The 22,274-nt window shown below is 29.8% G+C and overlaps 1 protein-coding gene across 3 annotated transcripts in view; it reads left to right on the top strand.

Annotated features, from left to right (window-relative positions):
- Positions 1-20,621, top strand: part of LOC143233130 (protein spire homolog 1-like) — a 125,083-nt gene extending 104,462 nt beyond the window's left edge. For all 3 annotated transcript variants that reach the window (XM_076469061.1, XM_076469062.1, XM_076469063.1), the window contains 6 exons: positions 2,291-2,396; positions 4,735-4,949; positions 5,869-6,006; positions 6,908-7,009; positions 8,557-8,687; positions 15,857-20,621. In XM_076469061.1, the coding sequence (XP_076325176.1) occupies positions 2,291-2,396; positions 4,735-4,949; positions 5,869-6,006; positions 6,908-7,009; positions 8,557-8,687; positions 15,857-16,304 (1,140 nt within the window). In that variant the 3' untranslated portion in view covers positions 16,305-20,621. The remainder of the gene's footprint in view (positions 1-2,290; positions 2,397-4,734; positions 4,950-5,868; positions 6,007-6,907; positions 7,010-8,556; positions 8,688-15,856) is intronic.
- The last annotated feature ends 1,653 nt before the right edge of the window (positions 20,622-22,274 follow it).

The raw sequence follows: 22,274 nt of genomic DNA, 5'->3' as shown, positions 1-22,274 counted from the left end.
ATATGTAAAAACGGCTCGTTTGGGTTGAGAAAATATTTTACGTAGAAATATTTACGTAAAATATTTTCTCAACCCAAACGAGCCGTTTATACATATATATTTCTTTACAAGAGTGTTTTCTCGACATCACTGATTATATTGACATTCAGTCTGGAGTATCTTACTATTCTTCCACATTATGTCCACATCTTTGCTGGCTTTAAACCTTTTGTGTAATATTCCTGGCACAAGATATTATATTATGAATTGTTCACATTTATATATTAATACGAATTCACTATCATGATGTTTTCTTTCATCAACGTAAAAATCAAAGTTGCAAAATATCTTGTGGAACTCGTACCTGTTGAACTGCACGTTCGTGTAATATTTATGACTAAATTTCAGCTTATCATGCTCAAGTATGGATCATAAAAAAGTTTTTATATCCGTTATTTTATGTTTATGCAAAATTCAGTTTTGTAACATCCATCCCCGTGGCACTTACAGGACCAGTGATTGGTGGAATATCAAATGAAGAAAACAATGAGTTATCAGACACTTTTTCACACGTTTGAAGCCCTGATGTCCGTCTTCTTGAAATATTTTGTTCTAGCAGGATACTTATTTTGGATATCATGATTCACAGGAGGCAAACAGGAAATGCGACATGGTTTATAATTACTTATGCATCCTATTATTTTCTTAGAGAAGGCTGTGGCTTTAATGACACACGCACGAACGCACACACAGAGAGAGAGACGCACGCACATGCACAGAGAGACAGACAGACACGCACAGAGAGAGAGAGAGAGAGTTAGTAACGGTGACACAGCTCTCTTTTATGATGCTGACATAAAGAACGTGCTTTATACTTTTTGCTCCCCAGTGCAACATGTTATATATGTATGAGAAGTAATGTTTTTACAAGAAGGTTCGGTAATGCGTGTGGAAAACTTTATTCAAAGAGTTATTAAATGCATCAAGAAAGCAGGTAAGTATGTGAAATATAATACAAAGATTCTTAAGGTCATATGAAATATTTGTATAAAAGCTTTATTCAAAATCCCAAGTTTTGTTTAAAAGTAAAAGAAAGTTAAAAAAAAAGAAAAGAATTACAGCAAATGAACTTTTCGTTGCAATAAGTTATTGTATATGCATACGAGTTAATGAGCTTCATGAATATTACAGGAATGTAATCCATAGATATATTTATTTGTAGCTTTATAATTAAACAGGATAACTGAGATCAGTATTTAAAATATTCTCTATCTGTTATATGTCACAGTAAATGTCGCTGTTAATTATAAAACTAACTTGGCAAGTTCTTCTTGTTGGATACAGTAACTGTTCTTGAATCATCTTCTCACTAACTCCTCAAACAAACTGATGGGAATATTTTGTATTTTTGTCAGATTTTTTAGATCATTGTCTTCATTAATATTTGAATTGTAGAAGTTTCTTTGTTCCTCAACTGTTTACTGTGTCATTTCTGTTAAGTCAGTCTTACTCAGTGTTTGAGGAGTAATTTGAATGAAATAATTTAAACTGCCAAACAATTCATTTCCAAACCTTTAACTTTGTTTTGCATAATTTTTGCAGCAAGTAAACTGGAAATATCACATGGCATATAATACACTATGCATCCTTTAATTACTGGAGGGATTGGCCATGACTCTCATCGCGTGCACGTGCACGCACAGACACAGACAGACAGACAGACAACTCACAAACATATTGATATGTCAAAACTTTATTTTATTTGATTAAACTGTAAGAGCTTGCTCAAAGTTCCATAATTGACAAAACAATTTTCTGAAGTTTACTTCTTTTGGAAATTAAGGAAGCTTTTCATGCAGTTGTTCAGTCCTAGGAGTCGTAACAGGATCACAATTGTCACTAGTTGTAATAGCATTGCCTATACTTTTATAGGCTTTATAGAGCTGTGGCATTTTCTGAGGAGTTACATAACAACCAATCACCATATTAACATATAACAGTACTGTTTATGTTTGCACAATCTTTATTTAATACTATGCATATAATTCATTAATAAGGATATTTAAACCTGTATAAACTTTTTAAAAGCTGAATACGTATTTTCATAATACATACTTTTATTGTGTACCAATATACTTGTTACTTTTTTTATTGTAAATACTTAAATATGAATCATATTGAGGCTGTTGTTATGGGTATGTTAAATGTCTGTTTGTTATTGGTGTTAAAAGAACTTGTAAAGGAGACCAATAATATTTTTTAAGTAAAAGAAAATCAGTGAATACTGAATATTTTTTCACAATGTTTGAAGGATGATGATGGAGATGATTTTCCTCCAAGTCCAACACAAGAACAGCCTCAGTCACTTCCACTAAATGTGTCCCAACCTCCCAGAAAAAGATCTCCATGGCAGACAAGTAAGTTTTAAACATCTACAAGTCATTTGGGATAATTCCCAGTTTGCTGATACTATATATTGGTGCTTAACTTATTATGGGTGCTAAACCAATTGTATCCTTTTTCTATGCTAATAATCCTTGTGTGTTGTTTTTCAATTATTATTATTTTTTTTTAATCAAAAGTTTTTCAGAGATTTAGCATAAAATATCAGGCCCATATGCAGAATATTTCTAAGGGAGGTTTGAATTTGTTAAATAAAAAGTAAATACAATCAGCATGCAAATAATGTTTATGCTTCATAAAAATAAATTTAGATTATGTTAAATGCCATAAACAACTGCATTATAGCTGTATGAGCATATGTTTTTTTAATAACAAAAATATGGGGTTTGACCAATAACCCTTGTGTATGTACATAAATGTGGTACTATTTAACAAAATATTGCCAATAATTATGTGTGCATACAGAGAAGGATTTTGCTCATATGTGTAATTTATAATAGAGGTTACTAAAAGTACCTACAACCTTGTTTCTTACAACAACAAGAATACAATAAGCACAATTGTAGACTTTATTTACAGGCTGTAAAAAAGCTACTTAAAGTTTTTCCATAAGAATCACTGTTTTCATGGTTTGAAAGTAATAAATATACATTAAAGAGACAACTAAATTAAAAACTTTCTAATTGTAAACTTTTTTTTTGTTTTCAATTCTGTTGAATGACTAAAAGATATTATACACCCTAGGATCATAGGTGGATACTGCTCATAGCACATCAACAAATAAAATGTTATCATATGGAAATATTTATCATTACTGGCCAATCACACAAATCATGATCAGATAAGGCTATCAGATTGGTTTAATAATGACTGACATTGAAGCTGCTAAATAACTTCTCATCATAATCTTGTTGCCAACAAAAACTAATGTTGTTAGGTCCATTGTTAGTCCTTTTGAAGAACATTTAATGATTATTTAGATTCTAAAAGTCGTGATTTGCCTGCTTTCTAACATTATAATAAATTGGACAAAAGTAGGTCTAACAAGTCATGGTACTGAGTAACAACAGAACTTCACCTCTCTTACATACCCTTACCAAAACTTATGGTAAATGTTGGAAGATGTAGTTTGGAAGTTAACTATGGAAGTTATAACTTTGACAGTCATTCCTATTTTCCTTTTCAGAGTAGTCGCACATGCACTGTGTGCTGTTTACTGCTCTTCCTCCATATGGTCAGTATCTCTAAATTAGAGAATGACGGAAATTTATGTTTGCTGCTTCACCACTTATCTTGTGTGTTATATAAGTTGATGCTGTTCAGGTTGAAAGTAACAAATCTGTAATCATTGGGAGAAATTTTGTAAAGATTAGGCAACTAAACATTATAATCAGTAGATGTAAAAACACTAAACTTACCAGTAAAGATAGATGTTATAACTTAATTTTGTCTATTCTAAAATGAATGAGGATAACTGCTAACATCTAGCATATATACTACTGACTGCTTTGGTTATCTATTTTGTTGAACTTTCAGTATTATGCTGGATCCTGTACAGTTGATCGAGATAGGTAGAGCATAACCATTCTTTATCAGTATGAAATTAAGGTATTTAAATCCAGAATCTGATGAACCCTATTGTGAATGCCTGAGCCACTGTACTCACACTAATGTGAAGGAGTGACCATACCAGATTTATTAGTCAACGGTAGATAAGGTTGGAGTCTCCTCAGTTCTCTGCTTATGGTTGCTAGATTTTAAGAGGTTCTAAATGCTGGATCTGCCTGGATTTTATTTGGGAACTTGGGATCTAAATATCTTTATCTCTTACTCTGATGAGACAAGACTGTAGTAATATGTATTGTTGAAAATAGCAAGAGATTAACTTGTGTATATTAGCATTTAGTAAAGAATGTGGGTACATGAGAAAAATGTACATAAAATACAGTATATAAAAGCAAAGCATTCACTATTGAGTGAATTAACATGTAAACATAAACAAAAACATGATATTAAAACATTATTTTGTTGCTGAATTTGCCATAATAAATATTTAACATATTTCTTTTTTTTTTACTTTATTGTAAATATTCAGAAGGATTTTATATAATGAGTTATTATTCAGCATTATTAACCCCTGCAATGTGTAGTTTGAGTTTCTTTTTACCTTGTATCATTGAAGAAGGGAATGTGAACATGTTTGGGCTGAGCTCTGAGGCCTATTTATGGTGTGTGTGTGTGTATATATATTTATTTCCTTTTGGTAAGCCAAATAAACATGCTTATCCTTTATTTATAAGTAAATTCATAATTGTATGTGGCTACTGATATATTTATAAATATTTACTGTAGTGGCCCTTGATTTGGCAAAATACAGCAAAAGCTTCACATCTGAACGGAGACACAGTATTTCAGTGTGTGAGTCTCCCACTGATCAGTTTCCAAACCAATCAAGAGGTCGATCTCCTCTTCAGAGAAGCAACACACTGGCTAATGGTCAAAATGACAGTGGTAATGGCAAAGTCTGTTCAGATTCAGATAGTACAATTGCAGAGTACTGGAAATCTGTAAGATTTTCTTTTATGGTTTCTAAATAATTTTTCGAAGACTGTATTTTAAAGCTCATTGATATATAATCCTATTTAATAATTAAAACATTCAGTGACAAAATAATTGATACTCTGTGTAATTAATGTATAGTGAAATAGTTAAATGAGAAATATGAATTACTTTTCAGTATAAGCTTTCATAAACTTTTTTTTTGACAAAATAATGATTAATTACATTGAAGGGTCAGATGGTCATTCTTACTCTAGGTAGCAGTTGATGATGATGATTAACTACATTTCATTTAGTTTATCAAAATTAGGCATAGCTAATGGTCATCAAGTAGCTTTACAGAAAATTAAGTGCAAAACAGAATCACATTGAACAAGGAAACTTGTATAGAAATGTAATGTTTCATAAGGTTTATGTATCATAAATATGAATATATTTTAATTTTTAACCATAAAATATTTTTGAATTAGGCTAAAGAGGGGATAAAATTGTTTACTATGATAGTAGTTGAGTCCTATCTAATTTTACATTGATAGAAGTTTTGAAAACAGTATGTCTTTCTTTTCAGTATTGGTACCTTTATGTATTTCTTATTGGTCTTTTAATGTTTACTATGTTAAGAAAAAATAAAGCACAGTTTTCTAGCTTTCTTTATAAACAAGTTTTTATTTTACCTTCTTGGAGACTGGTACTCCAGCTAATGTGTGTGTGTGTGTGTGTGTGTGTGTAATTTTTTTCATTAATTACCAATACTTGAAGAAAATAAAAGCAGATGTAAAGACCTAATATTGCATAAATTGTCACTGTTAAACTAAGTTGAAAGTTTCTTACAGAAATATATAACACACTTCTTGACTACAAAATATTTAATGTTTTGGAAGGGTATAGAATGAATAGGTTAATAGTTTTTTGTTTTTGGTTTTACAGTCTCAGTGGGGTAAGTCACTTGAGTGCCTATCTCTTACACTAGAAGAAGTGGTACACATTCGAAATGTTCTAACAAAAGCTGAGTTAGAGTCCTTGTTGGTTAACAAAGATCTACATGATGACTTGGAAAAAGGAAAAGTACGTATCAGCAGTCATTATTATTTTGATTTAGTTATTTTGTGTGCTTAAAGGAACAAGGAATGGTATGTGTATTATGAAATATTGCTTCATGATGAATTAGAAAATGGAATGGTAATTATCACCAGTCTTATTTTGATGAGAGAGGATGGAAAGTGGAATGTCTAAAATATAATATTTAGTTGTTTTATGTGTATGAATGAACAAGAAATGTATGTATATTATGAAATGTTGCTTTGTGATGAATTAGAAAAAGAAATACTTATTGTAAAATGAATCACATAAAAATGATAGATACTGTTTCTTGTAGTTTAATTAATATTAACTTCTGATCAGAGCAAACCACCTTCTTAGTTGAAATAAAGATTTAGCCTGGTATTCATAATGATTATAGCTGAGTAAATATACATTTCTTACATTATTATATATAAATATTAGAATGGATTTCTTCATTAGTTGGATCCTCTTGCTGTTTAAGAAAATTTTAGTCATAATCTGAAAAATATATTGTAAGATTTGGCTAGTTTAGGAGACTTAGGTTAGGCTTGCATACATAAATCAAACTGACAACATCAAGAAGTATTTATAATAATAAAGGTATAATGATAAAGAATTTAATTACAAAGTAATAAAGTTAAATATATTAATCATTATAATGAAAGTAGCAAAAATGAAATAATACAGTATATCTTACCTACTGAACTGGAAAACATACAATTTGCTCAACTAAGAATAATTTCTAAGATATTTTAAAAGCAGTTTGTTGAATATTTTTTATTAAACTGTCTCGTTTAACATAAACACCTTAGAAGTTATTTTTATGACCTAGGTTCATTTTTTTATTTGTTTTTATTTAATTATAAATACTTTTTATTTCTGTTATTTTTTTAATTCTCAACAGGTTTGCTTTACATGTAAGAAGACAAAGTTTTCATTCTTTGGTTCCTGGGGAGTCAAGTGTAAATTGTGTGAGAGACTTGTTTGTGAGAAATGTTCAAGTAAGGTAAGAAATATAAAATCCTAGTGGTAAAAAATAGTGAAATAAAATAACTTATATAAACATAGTGATTTGTATGGGTTGTTTTACATCAAATTATTCTTTATTTGAATTTTAGTATAGTCACATAGACAGTAGAAAATTCTTAATGTATTTTCTAAATGCACTACTTAGCTTTAATTATTTTACACAATATGTAAGGATGCATGTCATAAATAAAGTATTGGTTTTGGTAGGACCACATGAATATGAAATTGTTTTAAGAAGTAATTTATTGGCATGTATAAACATGTTATTTTAAGTTACATTTTTCTTATCGAAAGATTAGATTGATAGTTCAATTTTACTAATCAGTGACTGACAAAGTCATTGTATTTCTTTAAATAACACAAAATGTGGGATATTAAAAGCTTACATATACCATAAAAAATCAAGGTGTGTGTAATGGATACTAGTGTTTATTGTAACTTAATTAATATTAGAATAATAATATATACAAGTTCATTTATTGAATTCTGTGATTTTCAAATACATTGAGTAATAAGAAGTTAATTTATTCTATTTATTGGAATTAAAGTGAATGTTTTGTTTAACATTAATGAACATTTGATTAAAATGCTAATTAAGGCTGTTGCCTAATGTAAGGTGGATGATATTACACTGTTTTCTTTATGCACACTTGGGTGCTGTGGATTTACTGATCTTTAAATTTAAATGCATTTCGTTTTAACAAAATAGCTTCATCAGAAAAATATTGCATACTTACATATTTATCTTACCTTTACTTTTTGTTATTTTTGTCAAGAATGTGTTCCAATACTAGTCCTTGTATGACTAGAAGATACTTGGTATTTGTATCACTGAAAGAATTATGAGTTAGTTAATGCTTCTCACCACATAAATGTATTTTCTTTTATATGAATACCTTCATGTATTGCAAATCTCTACCCATTTTTACTTGTGAACATTTATTTTTCAAGTTACACTGGTCAGTTTTCAAGTACTATGTAATTTCCAATTCTAAAATAAAAACAATTAATAAATATTCTTTGTCTAATGAAGGTGAGTTTGACAAGATAAATCTATGTATAAGGAAAATAACTTTGAAAGATGGATATAATGTGTCACAATCATGAAAACATATTTGATAAAATGAACTGCTGCTTCTACTGAAAGATAAGTTGGGAGAATTAATTTATTGTGTCTGGTGAAAGAGAGTTTGGAAAGGTAAATCACTGTTTGTAATAAAGGTTAACTAGGAAATTTAAATTATTATATTTTATGAAAGGTGACTTAGAAAAGTAAGCAGTTTGTTGGCTGAAGAATTGAAGCATAGTAAGTTGAACCACTGTGTTTTCTGATTAATTGTTGGACAAGGTAAACTACTACTGTATTTTGTGTGAACTGGTTGGGTAATCTTTACTATTTTGTGTATTAGCTCATTATTTCAAACTGTTAGTCTTCCCCATTTTAATCTCTTCTCATAAAGTAATATACTTTTTAATGAACTGTTTAATTATTATTTGCCAACATACCATTTATATTTCTTATAGATGCGTATTCCAGTTGAGCATTTTGCGAACATTCCTGTGTACATGCTTAGTCCAACACCAAGTCCTCCACCTGATGAAGAATCATCACGAAAATCTTTTTGGAAGTTACCAGATGCTTTTAATTTCACCAGGTAAATTGAAGATGCTTTAAGACTTCTTTTGTTCACATCTTTGATGAAGAATTCTGAATTTTTTTATATACAGAATAATTCTTTCATTTCAATGAATAACAGTATGTAACACAAATGTTGTTCCTGGACAGTATGTGTTATTTCTTAATTGCTTGTGTTGTAAAAGTACAGAAAATGGTCATTATTCCTTTCAAACTTTGCTTTTTTGACCTGGATAATGAAATTTAGAAATTAATCTAGTTTTTATGTAAAAATGGCCAAATTTGCACATTTTCATTTACATAAGGTCTGAATAAAACAACATATGAATCAAGATTTACATGTATATTTACTAAGGATATACAAAAAAATTTGGAAGTGAGTAGTTTTTCGAGTTTGCGACTGTAATGTAAATCACTTTCATGTATCAGCCCCCAAGTATAGTCTCGGCATTTGACTTTGTTAGACCAAGATCTCTGATCAAGTCATTGAGGTCTCTTTGGTTGGGGTAGTATGGGCTTCTCTCACCAGCTGCACCTCTGAAATTGTAATCTGGATCTTCAATGTCTACCTTCTCTTGTGATTTGCTGCTCTCTTCTGAGGATGGCTGCTTTCTCTCTGGAGGAGTGAGTATAGGAAGCTCAGGGCAGTGTTGCACTAGGGCAATAGATGAAAGAAGGTTCAGATATGTGATAGCAGATACATTCTTGCCAGCCCAATGTTTGAAGGGTCCACCATGCAGAAGTAGCAATTGCTTGAGCAGTCAGTGGGTTCATGCCAAACTCTTGGAATAGCAAACTTTATAGCTCTCTTTTCCCCAGTGTACCATCCTGCAAAAGAGTAAAATAAAATTGTTACTACAAAGAATAGATTTATTTTATCCACAACTAATGTGTAAGAGGTTTATGCAAAATATTTTATATATGATATTTTTTCTATACTATTGGAAATTAAAAAAAATAAAGAATATTTAAGATTTAAAAGGTCTGAAATTTGTATAATATCAAATCTTACTATTAAAGCAAGCAAAAATTATCCGTCTTACCTTCTAGAGTTATTCTGCAGTGCTTGCAGGTAAAATGAGGTGCCCAAGGTTTGTCTTGATCTTCGACATGGATGCTGAAATATGCCTTGTAGGCTTTATACATTTTAGCAGATGTTGTTACAGAGTACTTTTTTGCTCTTTTCTTGATAAATTGGCCACATAATATCAATGTGTCTGGAGAATACTTGCAGCTTCTTGATGCCATCTGTGATAAAATCAGATAGGTCTGTATGTTTACTTAGGCAACTAGAACTAAACTGAAGTGGTGAGTGGAGAACCCTGTATATATATATTACTATGGAAAGTTCTAGAAAATTCTAAAGGGTTCTTGAAAATTCTCATAAGTTCTACAACATTCTTGAAAATTCTCGTAAGTTCTACAACATTTTTGAAAACTCCCGTAAGTTTGAGAAAATTCCATATGAGCTACTCAGCACTGAATTTACTTGGAATGTTCTGGAAGATGGGGAAATTTGAAAATTTCATAACCCAGGTCACAAAAGCAAAGTTTGAAGAGTAAAATAGGTATTTTACTTTAGGCATAAGCAATTGGAAAATAACACTTTCTGCCCAGGAACAAGAATAAGTAAAAATTTTGTTACACAGTGTAATTAGTTTTATTAAATAAAAAATTTTGTCACTTAACCTAAAATGTAAGGACATCAAGAGACCTGTTGGTTCATTTAACTTTCCTATGTACAAAACTAATATCAAAACAAAAAAAACTCAGTTCCATTCTTTATCATATAAATACCTGTTATGTTTACCTTCAAACTCCCTGAAAGCAAAGCCTAACCACCACATCAGAAATGTATATCTATGTAAATTGAAGATTAATATATATATTCTGCTAAAATTTATTTTTGTATCATTTAGCCTTACCGTTCTGACCATTGAGTATTAAAACAGATGACGTATTGGTGCTTTCAATTCTCTCAAACATCAACCAAATCCCCTATAACTTCAGAGAAAAGCTTTTCAGAGATATTGACTCATTTCATATGACATAATTTTCATCCAAGATATTTTTATAGTAACCCTTTTCTGAAGTATTTTTCCAATAATTCTGTATCCTTCCTAAAGTAAAGAACCCAAGAACACAATCTCCAAATGAGAACTAACCAATGACTTATAAAAATGAAATTATAATCAATTCAAAGTTATATTCAACACTTTTTAGGTGGATCTTGAAATCCTACTTGACCCATCAGAACATCAAAACTCCTTTTCTTCCATAACACTGTCCAAAAAAATTATTTTTATAACTTAAATTGTGATAATTTACATGCATTACCTCATATTTATTATAATTAACAGTCATCTGCCATTTATTTGCTAAACTCATTAGATAATAATACTTTTCTAAAGCAGCATCCTCTTCACAGCTAGCAACACCCAAAACTGTAATGTCATTAGAAAATTTAAACAATATATTTACCATTCCTTTATCTAACTGTCATCAATGTAAATCAAAGAAAAACAAAGTTTGTAACACTTGAGCCCTGGAGTACTTCACATACAACATTAATGCAGTTTCATGAAACTCCATTTATAACAATCCTCTACTTTATTCTGTCCAACCATTCTTCTATTCAGTGGGCCAACTTATCCCCCATACCTATAGAGATGATTTTTTTAACAAGCCATTTATAAGCTAGCTTGTCAATATTTTTCTAAATTCTTTTCCTTCTTTATGTGAATGGTAGCTTATGTTAAAAAAAGGTCAAAAGATTGGTAACAGATTAGTTAGTCACAATTTTCTCAAAGTGAAATTATGTTGATGTTCAACTGAATTTTTAAAATTTGGGTAAATGACTTTGCAAATCATCTTTTATCTGACTTTCAAGATTTTTTCCTACCAATAATGTAAGACTAATAGGCCTATAATTATCTGGAAAATTCTTATCACCTCTCTTACAAACAGGATTACTATTAGTCAACTTATCTCTCACACCTGCCTGCCTTACAACAAAAAATTATCTTGTGGCTCACTCTAATGTGTGTAACTTCTTTTAAAACTCGTGAGGAAATATTAGCTTAGGAGAAATTGTAGTAATTAAACTTCCAAATTTATTCTTAATAGGCTCAGAATTAATGTAATAATAGTGTTTAGTCTCATTTATTTCTGGAAATTATTCAGAATGAGAAATATCACTTAAATATTCATTAACAAAAACTGAAAAAAACAATAAAATTTACTAACTCAACCATCTGATAAGGAACAAAATTAGCCTCTCTTTTTATCATCCTTCAAAGGTGTTATTCCAATCTTAACATTTTGCAAACCAATAATGAATTTAACAAAATTTCTACTGTTCATTTTTTATATTTTCACCAAACCTTTCTTCGTATACCCTTTTTCAACCAAATCTGTTGATCTATAATATTCTGAGTCTCCTGACATATAGAAGTCAGTTTAATCAGTGATGACGAGAAACCCACTTGTTGAGAAATTTATATGCAAAAACGGCTCGTTTGGGCTGAGAAAACACTTTACATAGAAGAGCGAACAACGTTTCGACCTTCTTCGGTCATCGTCAGGTTCACAAAGAAAGAGGTAACTGACCGGAAGCTGACCACATGTTTGAAGGGGTTGTGTAACTGTGTGTCGAAATGTAGAGGGCGGTATTAGATGTTTGAATATATAATTTTATTTATTATATTAATATAGGTATAAAGGCGTTCCTTTATATTGGTTTATTTTGGGTTTAAGTTGTTGTATAAGTAAGGCTTCTTTAATTTTACGTTTGTTTATGTTTGTTTCTTTATTTAGTATTTGAGTGTTTTCTATGGTTATGTTGTGTTTATTTGACTTGCAGTGTTCGAAAACGTGTGAAGGTGACTTTTATGTTCTTTGAATCTGGTTTCCATTTTCTACTTGTTTCTCCAATATAGAAGTCGTGGCAGTTATCACATTGTATTTTATAAATAATGTTGGTGTGGTGTTTGTCAGTGTAGTTTTACATAGTATAGACCTCAGTTTTGTGCGGGTTTTGAATAAATTTGGTATTAATTGGAATGTCATATTTTGTTACTAATTTTGCCAAATGTTGGTTATTTGTTTGCTGATGTCGGGAATATATGGTATACAGCAGTATATGGTTTCGTGGTTTTTTGATTCGTGAGCTGTATTTACTTTAGTTGGTTGATTTTGCTTTCTGTCTAGGTGTGTGCGTATAATGTTTTCTACGGTTTGTGGAGGAAACTTATTGATGTTGGTGAAGTATTGTTTTATTTTGTCTAATTCATCGTTAATTTTATCTGGTGAGCATAGTTTTATGGCTGTGTTTATTTGGTTTCTTAGTATGTTGAGTTTTTGTTTTGTTTCATGTGCTGAGTCCCAAGGAATGTATAGTCCAGTATGGGTGATTTTTCGGTGGATTTCTGTTTGAAATTGTGTATCAGTTCTTGTAATTTTGAGGTTAAGAAATGATATTTGATTGTTTTCTTCCTGTTCACATGTGAAGTTGATGTTGGGATGTATAGAGTTAATGTGATTGAAAAAATTAAGTATGTGTTCTGTAGATTTGAATCCCGCTACCGTGTCATCTACATATCTATACCAGTATAGTGGTGGTTGTAATGCTGTGTTAATTGCTTGTGTTTCAACTTGTGTCATAAAAATATTGGCTAGAACTGGTGATACTGGGTTGCCCATGCTTAGGCCGTTTGTTTGTATATAGTTTTGGTCGTTGAACATGAAGTTTGTCTTTATCGTGGTGAATTCTATGAGGGTTGCTAACTGGTTACTGGGAATTTCTATAGTTGGGTTATATCTATACTGGTATAGATATGTAGATGACACGGTAGCGGGATTCAAATCTACAGAACACATACTTAATTTTTTCAATCACATTAACTCTATACATCCCAACATCAACTTCACATGTGAACAGGAAGAAAACAATCAAATATCATTTCTTAACCTCAAAATTACAAGAACTGATACACAATTTCAAACAGAAATCCACCGAAAAATCACCCATACTGGACTATACATTCCTTGGGACTCAGCACATGAAACAAAACAAAAACTCAACATACTAAGAAACCAAATAAACACAGCCATAAAACTATGCTCACCAGATAAAATTAACGATGAATTAGACAAAATAAAACAATACTTTACCAACATCAATAAGTTTCTCCACAAACCGTAGAAAACATTATCGCACACACTAGACAGAAAGCAAAATCAACCAACTAAAGTAAATACAGCTCACGAATCAAAAACCACGAAACCATATACTGCTGTATACCATATATTCCCGACATCAGCAAACAAATAACCAACATTTGGCAAAATTAGTTATGACATTTTAATACCTTTAATAGCTATGTTTGTGAACTAAAAACAATGTGATAACTGGTCTTTCACTAGAAAAATGTAACCACAATTCGAACACTTTAAACATAAACAAACGAAAGCCATATTTAAGCCTTGCCTTTATACCTATATTAATATAATAAATAAAATATTTAACTCTTGAACAGTAAGTACAATTAATTCAATTAACATTAAAGAAGTCAGTTTAGAATTCTTGATTGTACAATGCTTTTCTTAAATTTTACTTTAATAGCCTTTGTGAACTAACTTGGTCTTTCACTTGTAACCACAATTTCTTTACTGTAAGAAACATATTTGCCTTGAATATTTAACTCTTGAACAGTAAGTACAATTAATTCAATTAACATTTTCACAACACATAATTCTTGTAGCATTTCCTCATTATTTGTGATTTACACGTGCAATAAAGGTTGAACCTAACTGAATAATCATCACTTACACCCAGATGTTTCCTTGTCTCCACAGTCTCAACTATTTCTGTATTAGAAGTTGATAATAACTCAAAAGTACCACTGCTCCATGTAGGTTTCTTTGACCAGTTGGTGATGAAAACTATCTTATACAATCCTTTGTGAACCTGACGATAACTGAAGAAGGTCGAAACATTTGCTCCTCTACGTAAAAAAAGTTTTCTCAACCCAAATGAGCCATTTATACATATATCTTATACAATTTCTAAAAACCTGTTTTCCTCATGGTTTAACATTAATATTTACCAATGATTCTCTTTTCTTTGAAACTTCTTTATTTTTGTACAAATTGATATTGATATTGCTTTTCATCTTTCAAAACAAAAGTACGAAGCTTAGATATCTCATTTCAAGCTATAAGAATAGACATTTAAAATCCAGTAACATTGAAATTGACAAGGTGAATAATTATTACAAATTTACAGATACAACTGAATAACATTATTGTAAAACATATTATTTATTTTCACTTTTATATTGTCAAAAATATTTTTTCACACAATAAGTTTCAATTTAATTAATGTGCAGTTTCAAATTTTGTATTCTGACTTGTCTTTCACACTAATTACTTGTTTCAATCCTTTCCAAGTTGGTAAAATTTACAAGAACAAAAAAATTAGGATTTTCTGAAAAGTATGATCTGCACATTCAGTTGATTTATGCTCAAAGTAAATTTATTTGGATGTGTGAAGGTGCAGTTTCGATATGGCCATTTATGGCTACTTTAAATGGAATTCTTATGAGTGTGACATATAAATCAATATAAACAACAATTTTTCAATTTTGTTTATGGTGTGTAAACCATCTCTTTTGGTTCACAAGTATGAAAAACAAAATGCCTTCAACATATAGTTTAATCTGAGTATTTGTGGTAATTTGTATTTGTTTCTTGACCAAAGATGAATAGATGTGATCTGAGGAAAGTTAATTGCTAACATACTGTAAGCATCATGAACTTTACTTTCATTTTACTAGTGTGTTGTAACAATTTTATTTAATACAACGTCTGTTTTAAAATTGAAAGGGGTTTAATAGCAGCTCATTTTAAACACGGTAATCCATATCTTTTAACTCCAGCTGGGTAACCTGTAAATATACATTTTGACCAACAACACAGTGTAAAAGAAGTGTATTTTTTTTCACTAATGTTGAACACAAAAGTATGTTTTAAATAAGATATATATTTGGTTTAACAGAATAAAAGTTTTGATGTTCATGATAAAAACAGAGGTATTAAAGATGGTGTTTATATATTTCCAGAGCTATTACTTACTTTACATATGTAGCAAAAGATTAAAAAATAAAGTAATACATATCTATTTGGTAGCTTAACAAGTGGTTCGGCTCCTGCATCTCCAAACCTGAGCTCCAGAAAAAAAAAAGTTCAACAGGGAACTTCAAGGCCTTTTTCTGCAGGATCTGAGCGGAGACTCCACCATTCTGAGTCAATTCATGTTCTCTGTGATGATGCCGAGAGGAAACGAAGAAGATTGAATGCCAAAAGAGCAGCACTTGCACGTTCAAAAACAATTACTCAGGAACCAGAATCTCCAACAGAAGAGAAGATTCGAGGGCAGCTTATGAGAGTCTGTCGAGGTTGCAAAGGTATGGTGTGTCACATCATTCTTGCTAGCCGTAACACTGTCACAACCACACGTAAAAGAGGAAGAACTACTGACAGTAAGCAACAATGCAGTAATGTCATCTCATGCACCATTGCATGTCTTTCACCTGTTGAAGCAAGCCCTCCAAATTCTCCAGAAGGATACGTGTAACAAATTTTTGATATAGTTCTCTCTAACATTTGTTGATAAAGGACCTTGATAATAATATTAATTTTAGAAGCAAACCAAATGTAATTATAGTGTGTGTATATGTACAAATAACGTGTCATAAATTTAGTTCTCAGAATTGCACCTTTTTGGTTTTAGAAATTAAATATGAGGTTACTGTCCAATTAGAGATTTACTAAGAAAAGCAAGATGTATGACTAAGTGTGAAAAGAGTGTATCAAGTTCATCCTACAGTTTTCAAAAGCATAGTTTCGTTCAGTGCTTCTTAACATTGTTAATTTGTGAAAAATATTATGAATTTTTCTATTCCTTTTCAAAATCATGTATTAATACTTCTGTATAAAAAGTCTACACGCAACATTCAAGTTGAGCATTAATACATGACAGAATTACTAGGATAGGTCACATTCCTTGATATTTCCAAGAATGTTGCCTTGATACATCCTGTGTAAATACTTTAAGACTAATATGTTTTACACTCAAGTATGTAGTAAATGTATAAATGTATTTAATAAGTATCTCAAATTTGGCACAAGAAATTAAATTATATAAAATATAAGTAAAGTACTGAGCTGAGTCAGTGGTGTAAAGGATTATTTAATAATTGATTATAAAAGAAATAACTGAGAATACTTTTCCAGTTGTTTGCTTTTTAAAGTTTATAACTTTGTGTTTAATAAATGTAAAATCATAGTTTTACTAAGTCTAATTAAGATTATTATATTTTTTACACCAAGTGTTTGCACCCATTGAAACTATAGTAACTGAAAATATTTGGTTAAATTATATTTTTGGAAAATCAACCCCTAAAATGTGGAAGTGTGTGCAATGTTATATGTTTTTCATCTAATGAAGAAAATGACTTTTAAGAGGATTTCTGTTTTTATCCTTTATTATCTGTGCAGTAATGCAAATATGCATAACAATTAATATGGAGACATATAATTATTTCAATATTTTTGACATGAAACTTAATGAAAGTTTCTCGAATGTTTCCAATTTCAAGCTAGACTTAAATTCAAAGGTCTGATAGAGTTAGCTGTAAAAGTAGATTCAATGCCTCTCTTTTAAAAACAGTGCTGACACAAAAGTTAACTACATCTCCAGTTTCATTAGAGTTACAAGCATTAACTAGGCAGAAGTGACTTGCAAACCTTACAATCAACTGCAAGCAAGGTGTTTTGTGTTTCTATATGCATTTCAATTATGTTGTACAGGGTGTTTGGAAAGTGTATTCAGAAAGACCATTTAAATTATTAAACATAGGACTGACATGTTATTAATAAAGGCATTTGATAAGCTTATCAATGAAAGATTATTTTTTCTTTAGGAAAAACATTATTTTCAATGAAGTCACAAATTAGGAAGCATTTTGTAGTGGTTTTGCATAAACTTTTAAAACTACTTCAGGACATAAGTATATGAATGATATGGGCTGGCTTTAAGCCTTTTTGAAAACTTGTTCATTAATAGTTTTAATTTAGTTTAGAGGATGGAAGAGCTTTGATGGATCAATAGATCCTGTGTTGTCTTAAAACATTATGTTACATTAAAGGTTTAAATAAACTGAAAACTCTTTTTCTGAATTTTATCTAGTTTTATAAGCTTTGAGGTGGTATATATAATTAAAATTAGGAACAGTGTTCTACAAACATTCCATCTAATAAAGTAGTTACAAATAGAGAGTCATTGCTGATTTAATATACTTTACATGAAGTGCTCTGTCTTGTATTTCAGGGTAAACTTATTACATGTACATGTAGGTTTGTGCAACATCTGAACTTTTCAAAACCTCTTAAAATTAGCTGCAGCAATTGCTGATTCTCTTGCTCTTAATAAGCACTAGAAAGTGGTAGTGTTAACTGGTTAGTTTTCCAAGCAGTGTTACAATTAAAAATAATACCCACTTTTCACTGTCTTAGTCTTGACAAGTGCTGTTTATGAACTTTCTGAACCAAAATTTTAACTACGAACAGAAAGTACAGAATGATGTTAAAACTTAAAAAGATGCTACTGTGTAGATCATTGTTATTCTCCAATTATATTTAGCTGTACAGTTGAAAACATCATTCCACCAATGAAATGTAACTGATTCATTTCAATGAGGTTTTATTTCTTTCCCTTTTTCAACAATTTCTTAATTTAAGGAATTCAATCTTTTGTTTCACTCATGCAACAAGAAATACTTCTGTTAACTGTGAATGAAAACTTCAATTGATCTTCTTTTTTTTTTAAGATAACTAAATCTAATTGAAAAATTTTAAATATGGCACGTTTACATCATTTACACTGGAAAAAATGGTATCCATTCAATATTAGGTTGACAGTCACTGAATATTCTTGTCTTAAATCATTAAACTTGTTTTTGAAAGCAGTGAAGCACTGTATTCTTTTCAATGTTGGAAAAAATTCTTGACACTTACAAATTTTTCTGATCAATGCTCAGGTACTTGTTCAAAATAATCTGACTACCCATTTTGAATCTTTAAACATGACTAAAAAAAAAAAAGGTTGATGGTAAGTTTTCTAAGAAAGTCCAGTAATTATCTGTCATTATGTTATATAGTATACAATTTACAATTTATTTCATTCAAGTTTAAACTTAAAACTGTCCAGATTAACTAAAACTAAACATAATAGACAGAAGTAGAGAAACTGATTTAAATAAAAAGTCACAAGTAGAATGCCCATTAACTTCTTCATAATGACCTTAATCTCAACTAATTTGAGGTTGGCTGGTAATTTAATAAGCCAAGAAATTTTACATCTGAAAGGCAAGTCCAGATGGCTACCACATAGGAAGAGAATGTTTATCAATCAAGATTCAAACTCATGGCTCTCAGATTGCAAGTCAAGCACCCTAAACAAAATGCATATTCATTCCTTTGTATATTTTCTAAATTTGACCATGAGTGTAATTTGTGTTTTGTCATTCTTAAACTATAAATGATTGTTATTATAATAGCACAATTGGAATTTGTTTGTATGCATTTAAACTTTTTCTGGTTTATTTTCCACCAACACTTGTTTTCATATTTTCATTATGTTTTTGTAAAAAAACAAAACAAAATAACTTCTAAATATTTACATGAAGTGTCAAAAAACACAAGTTAAAATATTTGATTACAAGATGAAGTTTTTTAATGTTACAAGTTTAAAATGAAATAAAAATTCAAATTGTTTTCTTCACATTAAAATGTACAAGTTTTCTTAAAAACTGCTTCATGTGAGAACTTGTAGATAAAGTAAAGAAAATTTGTGACCATTGTAGCCTTTACTTTGCTTTAAATGTCTAGTGACTTTTGGAATTTAAATTGCTTTTCAAATGTTAATTTCTTTCATAAAAAAGGCAGTTTATTTCCATTAACAGAAACTAAATTTTGGTTATAGCATTAAAATTGTAATGTACCTGAAATTTGTATTTAAATGAGTGCTTGATTAATTTAAGTTTTGTATAATATTTCAACACATCAAAATCATATCAGAATAAGATAGGCCTACCTTTTCAAATCATTCAAAGAATCAGGCTTTCTGATGTACATTTTTTTGTCTTCTGTGTTTAAATATTGTACTCCTTTGCATGATGAATTAGTTTGCCATCTTGTTACACACTTAATAAGCTTCAATACAGAAAGTCATCTCAAGGTTTTAATAACCAGATCAGAACATTTTTAATTGATTTAAATGAATAAATGGAATATCTGTTTGTGAAGGAATCTTTAAGAGATACATTTAATAAGAATAGTAAAAAGTCATTTTTGTTTATTTAACTATGTATATAAATGTATTTTTCTGATATTGTGTACTAACATACTATTCAATTTAAAATTAATATTTGTAAGAAGTTTCTTTTGTAAATAGCTGTATATATATATATTCATACAAATATTGCATAAAAATGTATTAAGAGTTTAGTTATTAACTGTTTAATATAAAATATCTGTATACTTGAAACCTACCTCTGCAACCTAATTCTTTGTCTAACTGTATGTATGTATGATTGTATATAATGTTAAAGAAACCAATCTGTAATAAAACCCATTTAGATAATTACAAAGCCTCTGTTATTTTAACAAATACCATTTTAAAGAAAAATTACAAAATAAATTACATTTTTTTGGAGTCCTTAAAATAAGTAAAATTTAAGTTGTGTATATTATGAACAAACTATTTCATTATGTGAAAAAGGAAAAAGAATCTTCAAGATATTTTATCAATAAGTAAATAATGTATTGTGTATATTTATATCCATGATTTGTATTAAAAATGGTCAACATAAATATTTTTATTTTTGATGTTTATACATGTAGGTTATTTTGTTGACAATTTCATATTACAAAGTATCTTTACCTAAGCACATTGTATTGTGTAAGGTCATTTTACACTTACATAGTCAGAAAACAATTTTGAATACCAACATGATCCTAAAAAAAGAAAATCTGTAAATTGTGCAATACTCTTAACCCTAAAACTAAGATTCAATTGTACTGAAATTGGTGGGTGGTTTTTTGGTCATCACAATCTTCAAAAAATTATTAAAAAATTCTAAAATGTCTTTTAGCAGTAATTTAATATTAGAACCTTTCAAACAGTAAAATTATAATGCACATTTATCGATCTCTTGCAAAGAAATCATGATATCAAAATTAGTTTTCCCTGTTTTAGCCAAGATTTTGGTGAAAGTCTACTGCCTTTTGTAAATAAATGTAGAAGACTTGTTTTTGCATGACAATGTTAAGGAACAGCAAGAAATCTCCATTTAGGCTGCCTATCCTTTAAACTAAAACTATTAGACATACTCTCAAATTGTTGGATTTTTAGGTGTGTATGGGCTGGATTTTTTACAGTAAGTGTCTGTAATTTGTTGGTGATAAATTTCAACAATAAGCAAACAGCACACAGTCCACTTGTCGTAAAATAACATATTTAAACAAGTCAAACATGTATACAAATGTTTGTTACATTTCTGATTATCACAGTTGTATCCAATGCTTTAAGCAATTCTTTTTTTCATACAAGTCCACACAAGTTGGTTCTGTTATTTTAGAACACAATTTGACAAGACTATTTGTTCTTCCTGCTCTGTTATTACAACTCGGCCTGTGATAATTCACTTTCTAAATTACCACTATACATTCTGTGTGGCTAAACACACAATAACACAATCTAGATTTATTTATTCTGTATATCTAACTACATTTTTCTTTGCATATTTATACTCCAAGTGAGGCCTAGAATTTTCCACACTATAAAAAATGTTATGGTGCAATAATACTAAATTAAAACAATAAGTAAAACTCAAAAGATTCTAGTGACATGATACAATAACAATTGCTAATTCACAACAAATGAACTATGCAACATATGATTTGTAAGCAATTATATAAACAAACTTGCAATAAACTATCATTTCTAACAATAACTAAATTTAACATCACACTATACTTGAAACTGTAAACATAAACAGCTGTGTATATCTAACAATAAGTTGCATATATGGGCCCATTTGCCAATTGTTTACATTTACTTTTACAACCAGTGTTTACCACTAGATCATAGTTGGCTTGTAAAACTATCAGGTTTTTTACAGTAGGTGTTTGTGACTTGTTGGCAGTTAATTTCAACACTAAACAGCACATAATCAGCTTGGTTTAAAATATTACATTAAGTTATCTACATCAAAACACTTGCAACAAACTTAAAATCAGTTGTATAAATCCTACCATAAAACCAGTTCTTGTCATTCATATAGTTATTAAGCTTTTTCTTAAACTTTTAAATTTACTACTTTTACAACATCTTAAGTCAACCTCTTCCAATGGCCAATTACCTCAGAAATGTAAAACAAACTGTATTAGCTGAAACTAACTCCTTATTCTTTCAAAGTTTATGTTTGTGCACCCTAGTCTTACCATTCTCATCATTAAGTGTGAAAAAACTTGATGCATCAAC

The sequence above is a fragment of the Tachypleus tridentatus genome, chromosome 12 (assembly GCF_004210375.1).
Source record: "Tachypleus tridentatus isolate NWPU-2018 chromosome 12, ASM421037v1, whole genome shotgun sequence".
NCBI classification, from domain to species: Eukaryota; Metazoa; Arthropoda; class Merostomata; order Xiphosura; family Limulidae; genus Tachypleus; species Tachypleus tridentatus.
Note: the sequence above shows the minus strand (reverse complement) of the source record. Positions and strands in the feature narration are given on the sequence as shown.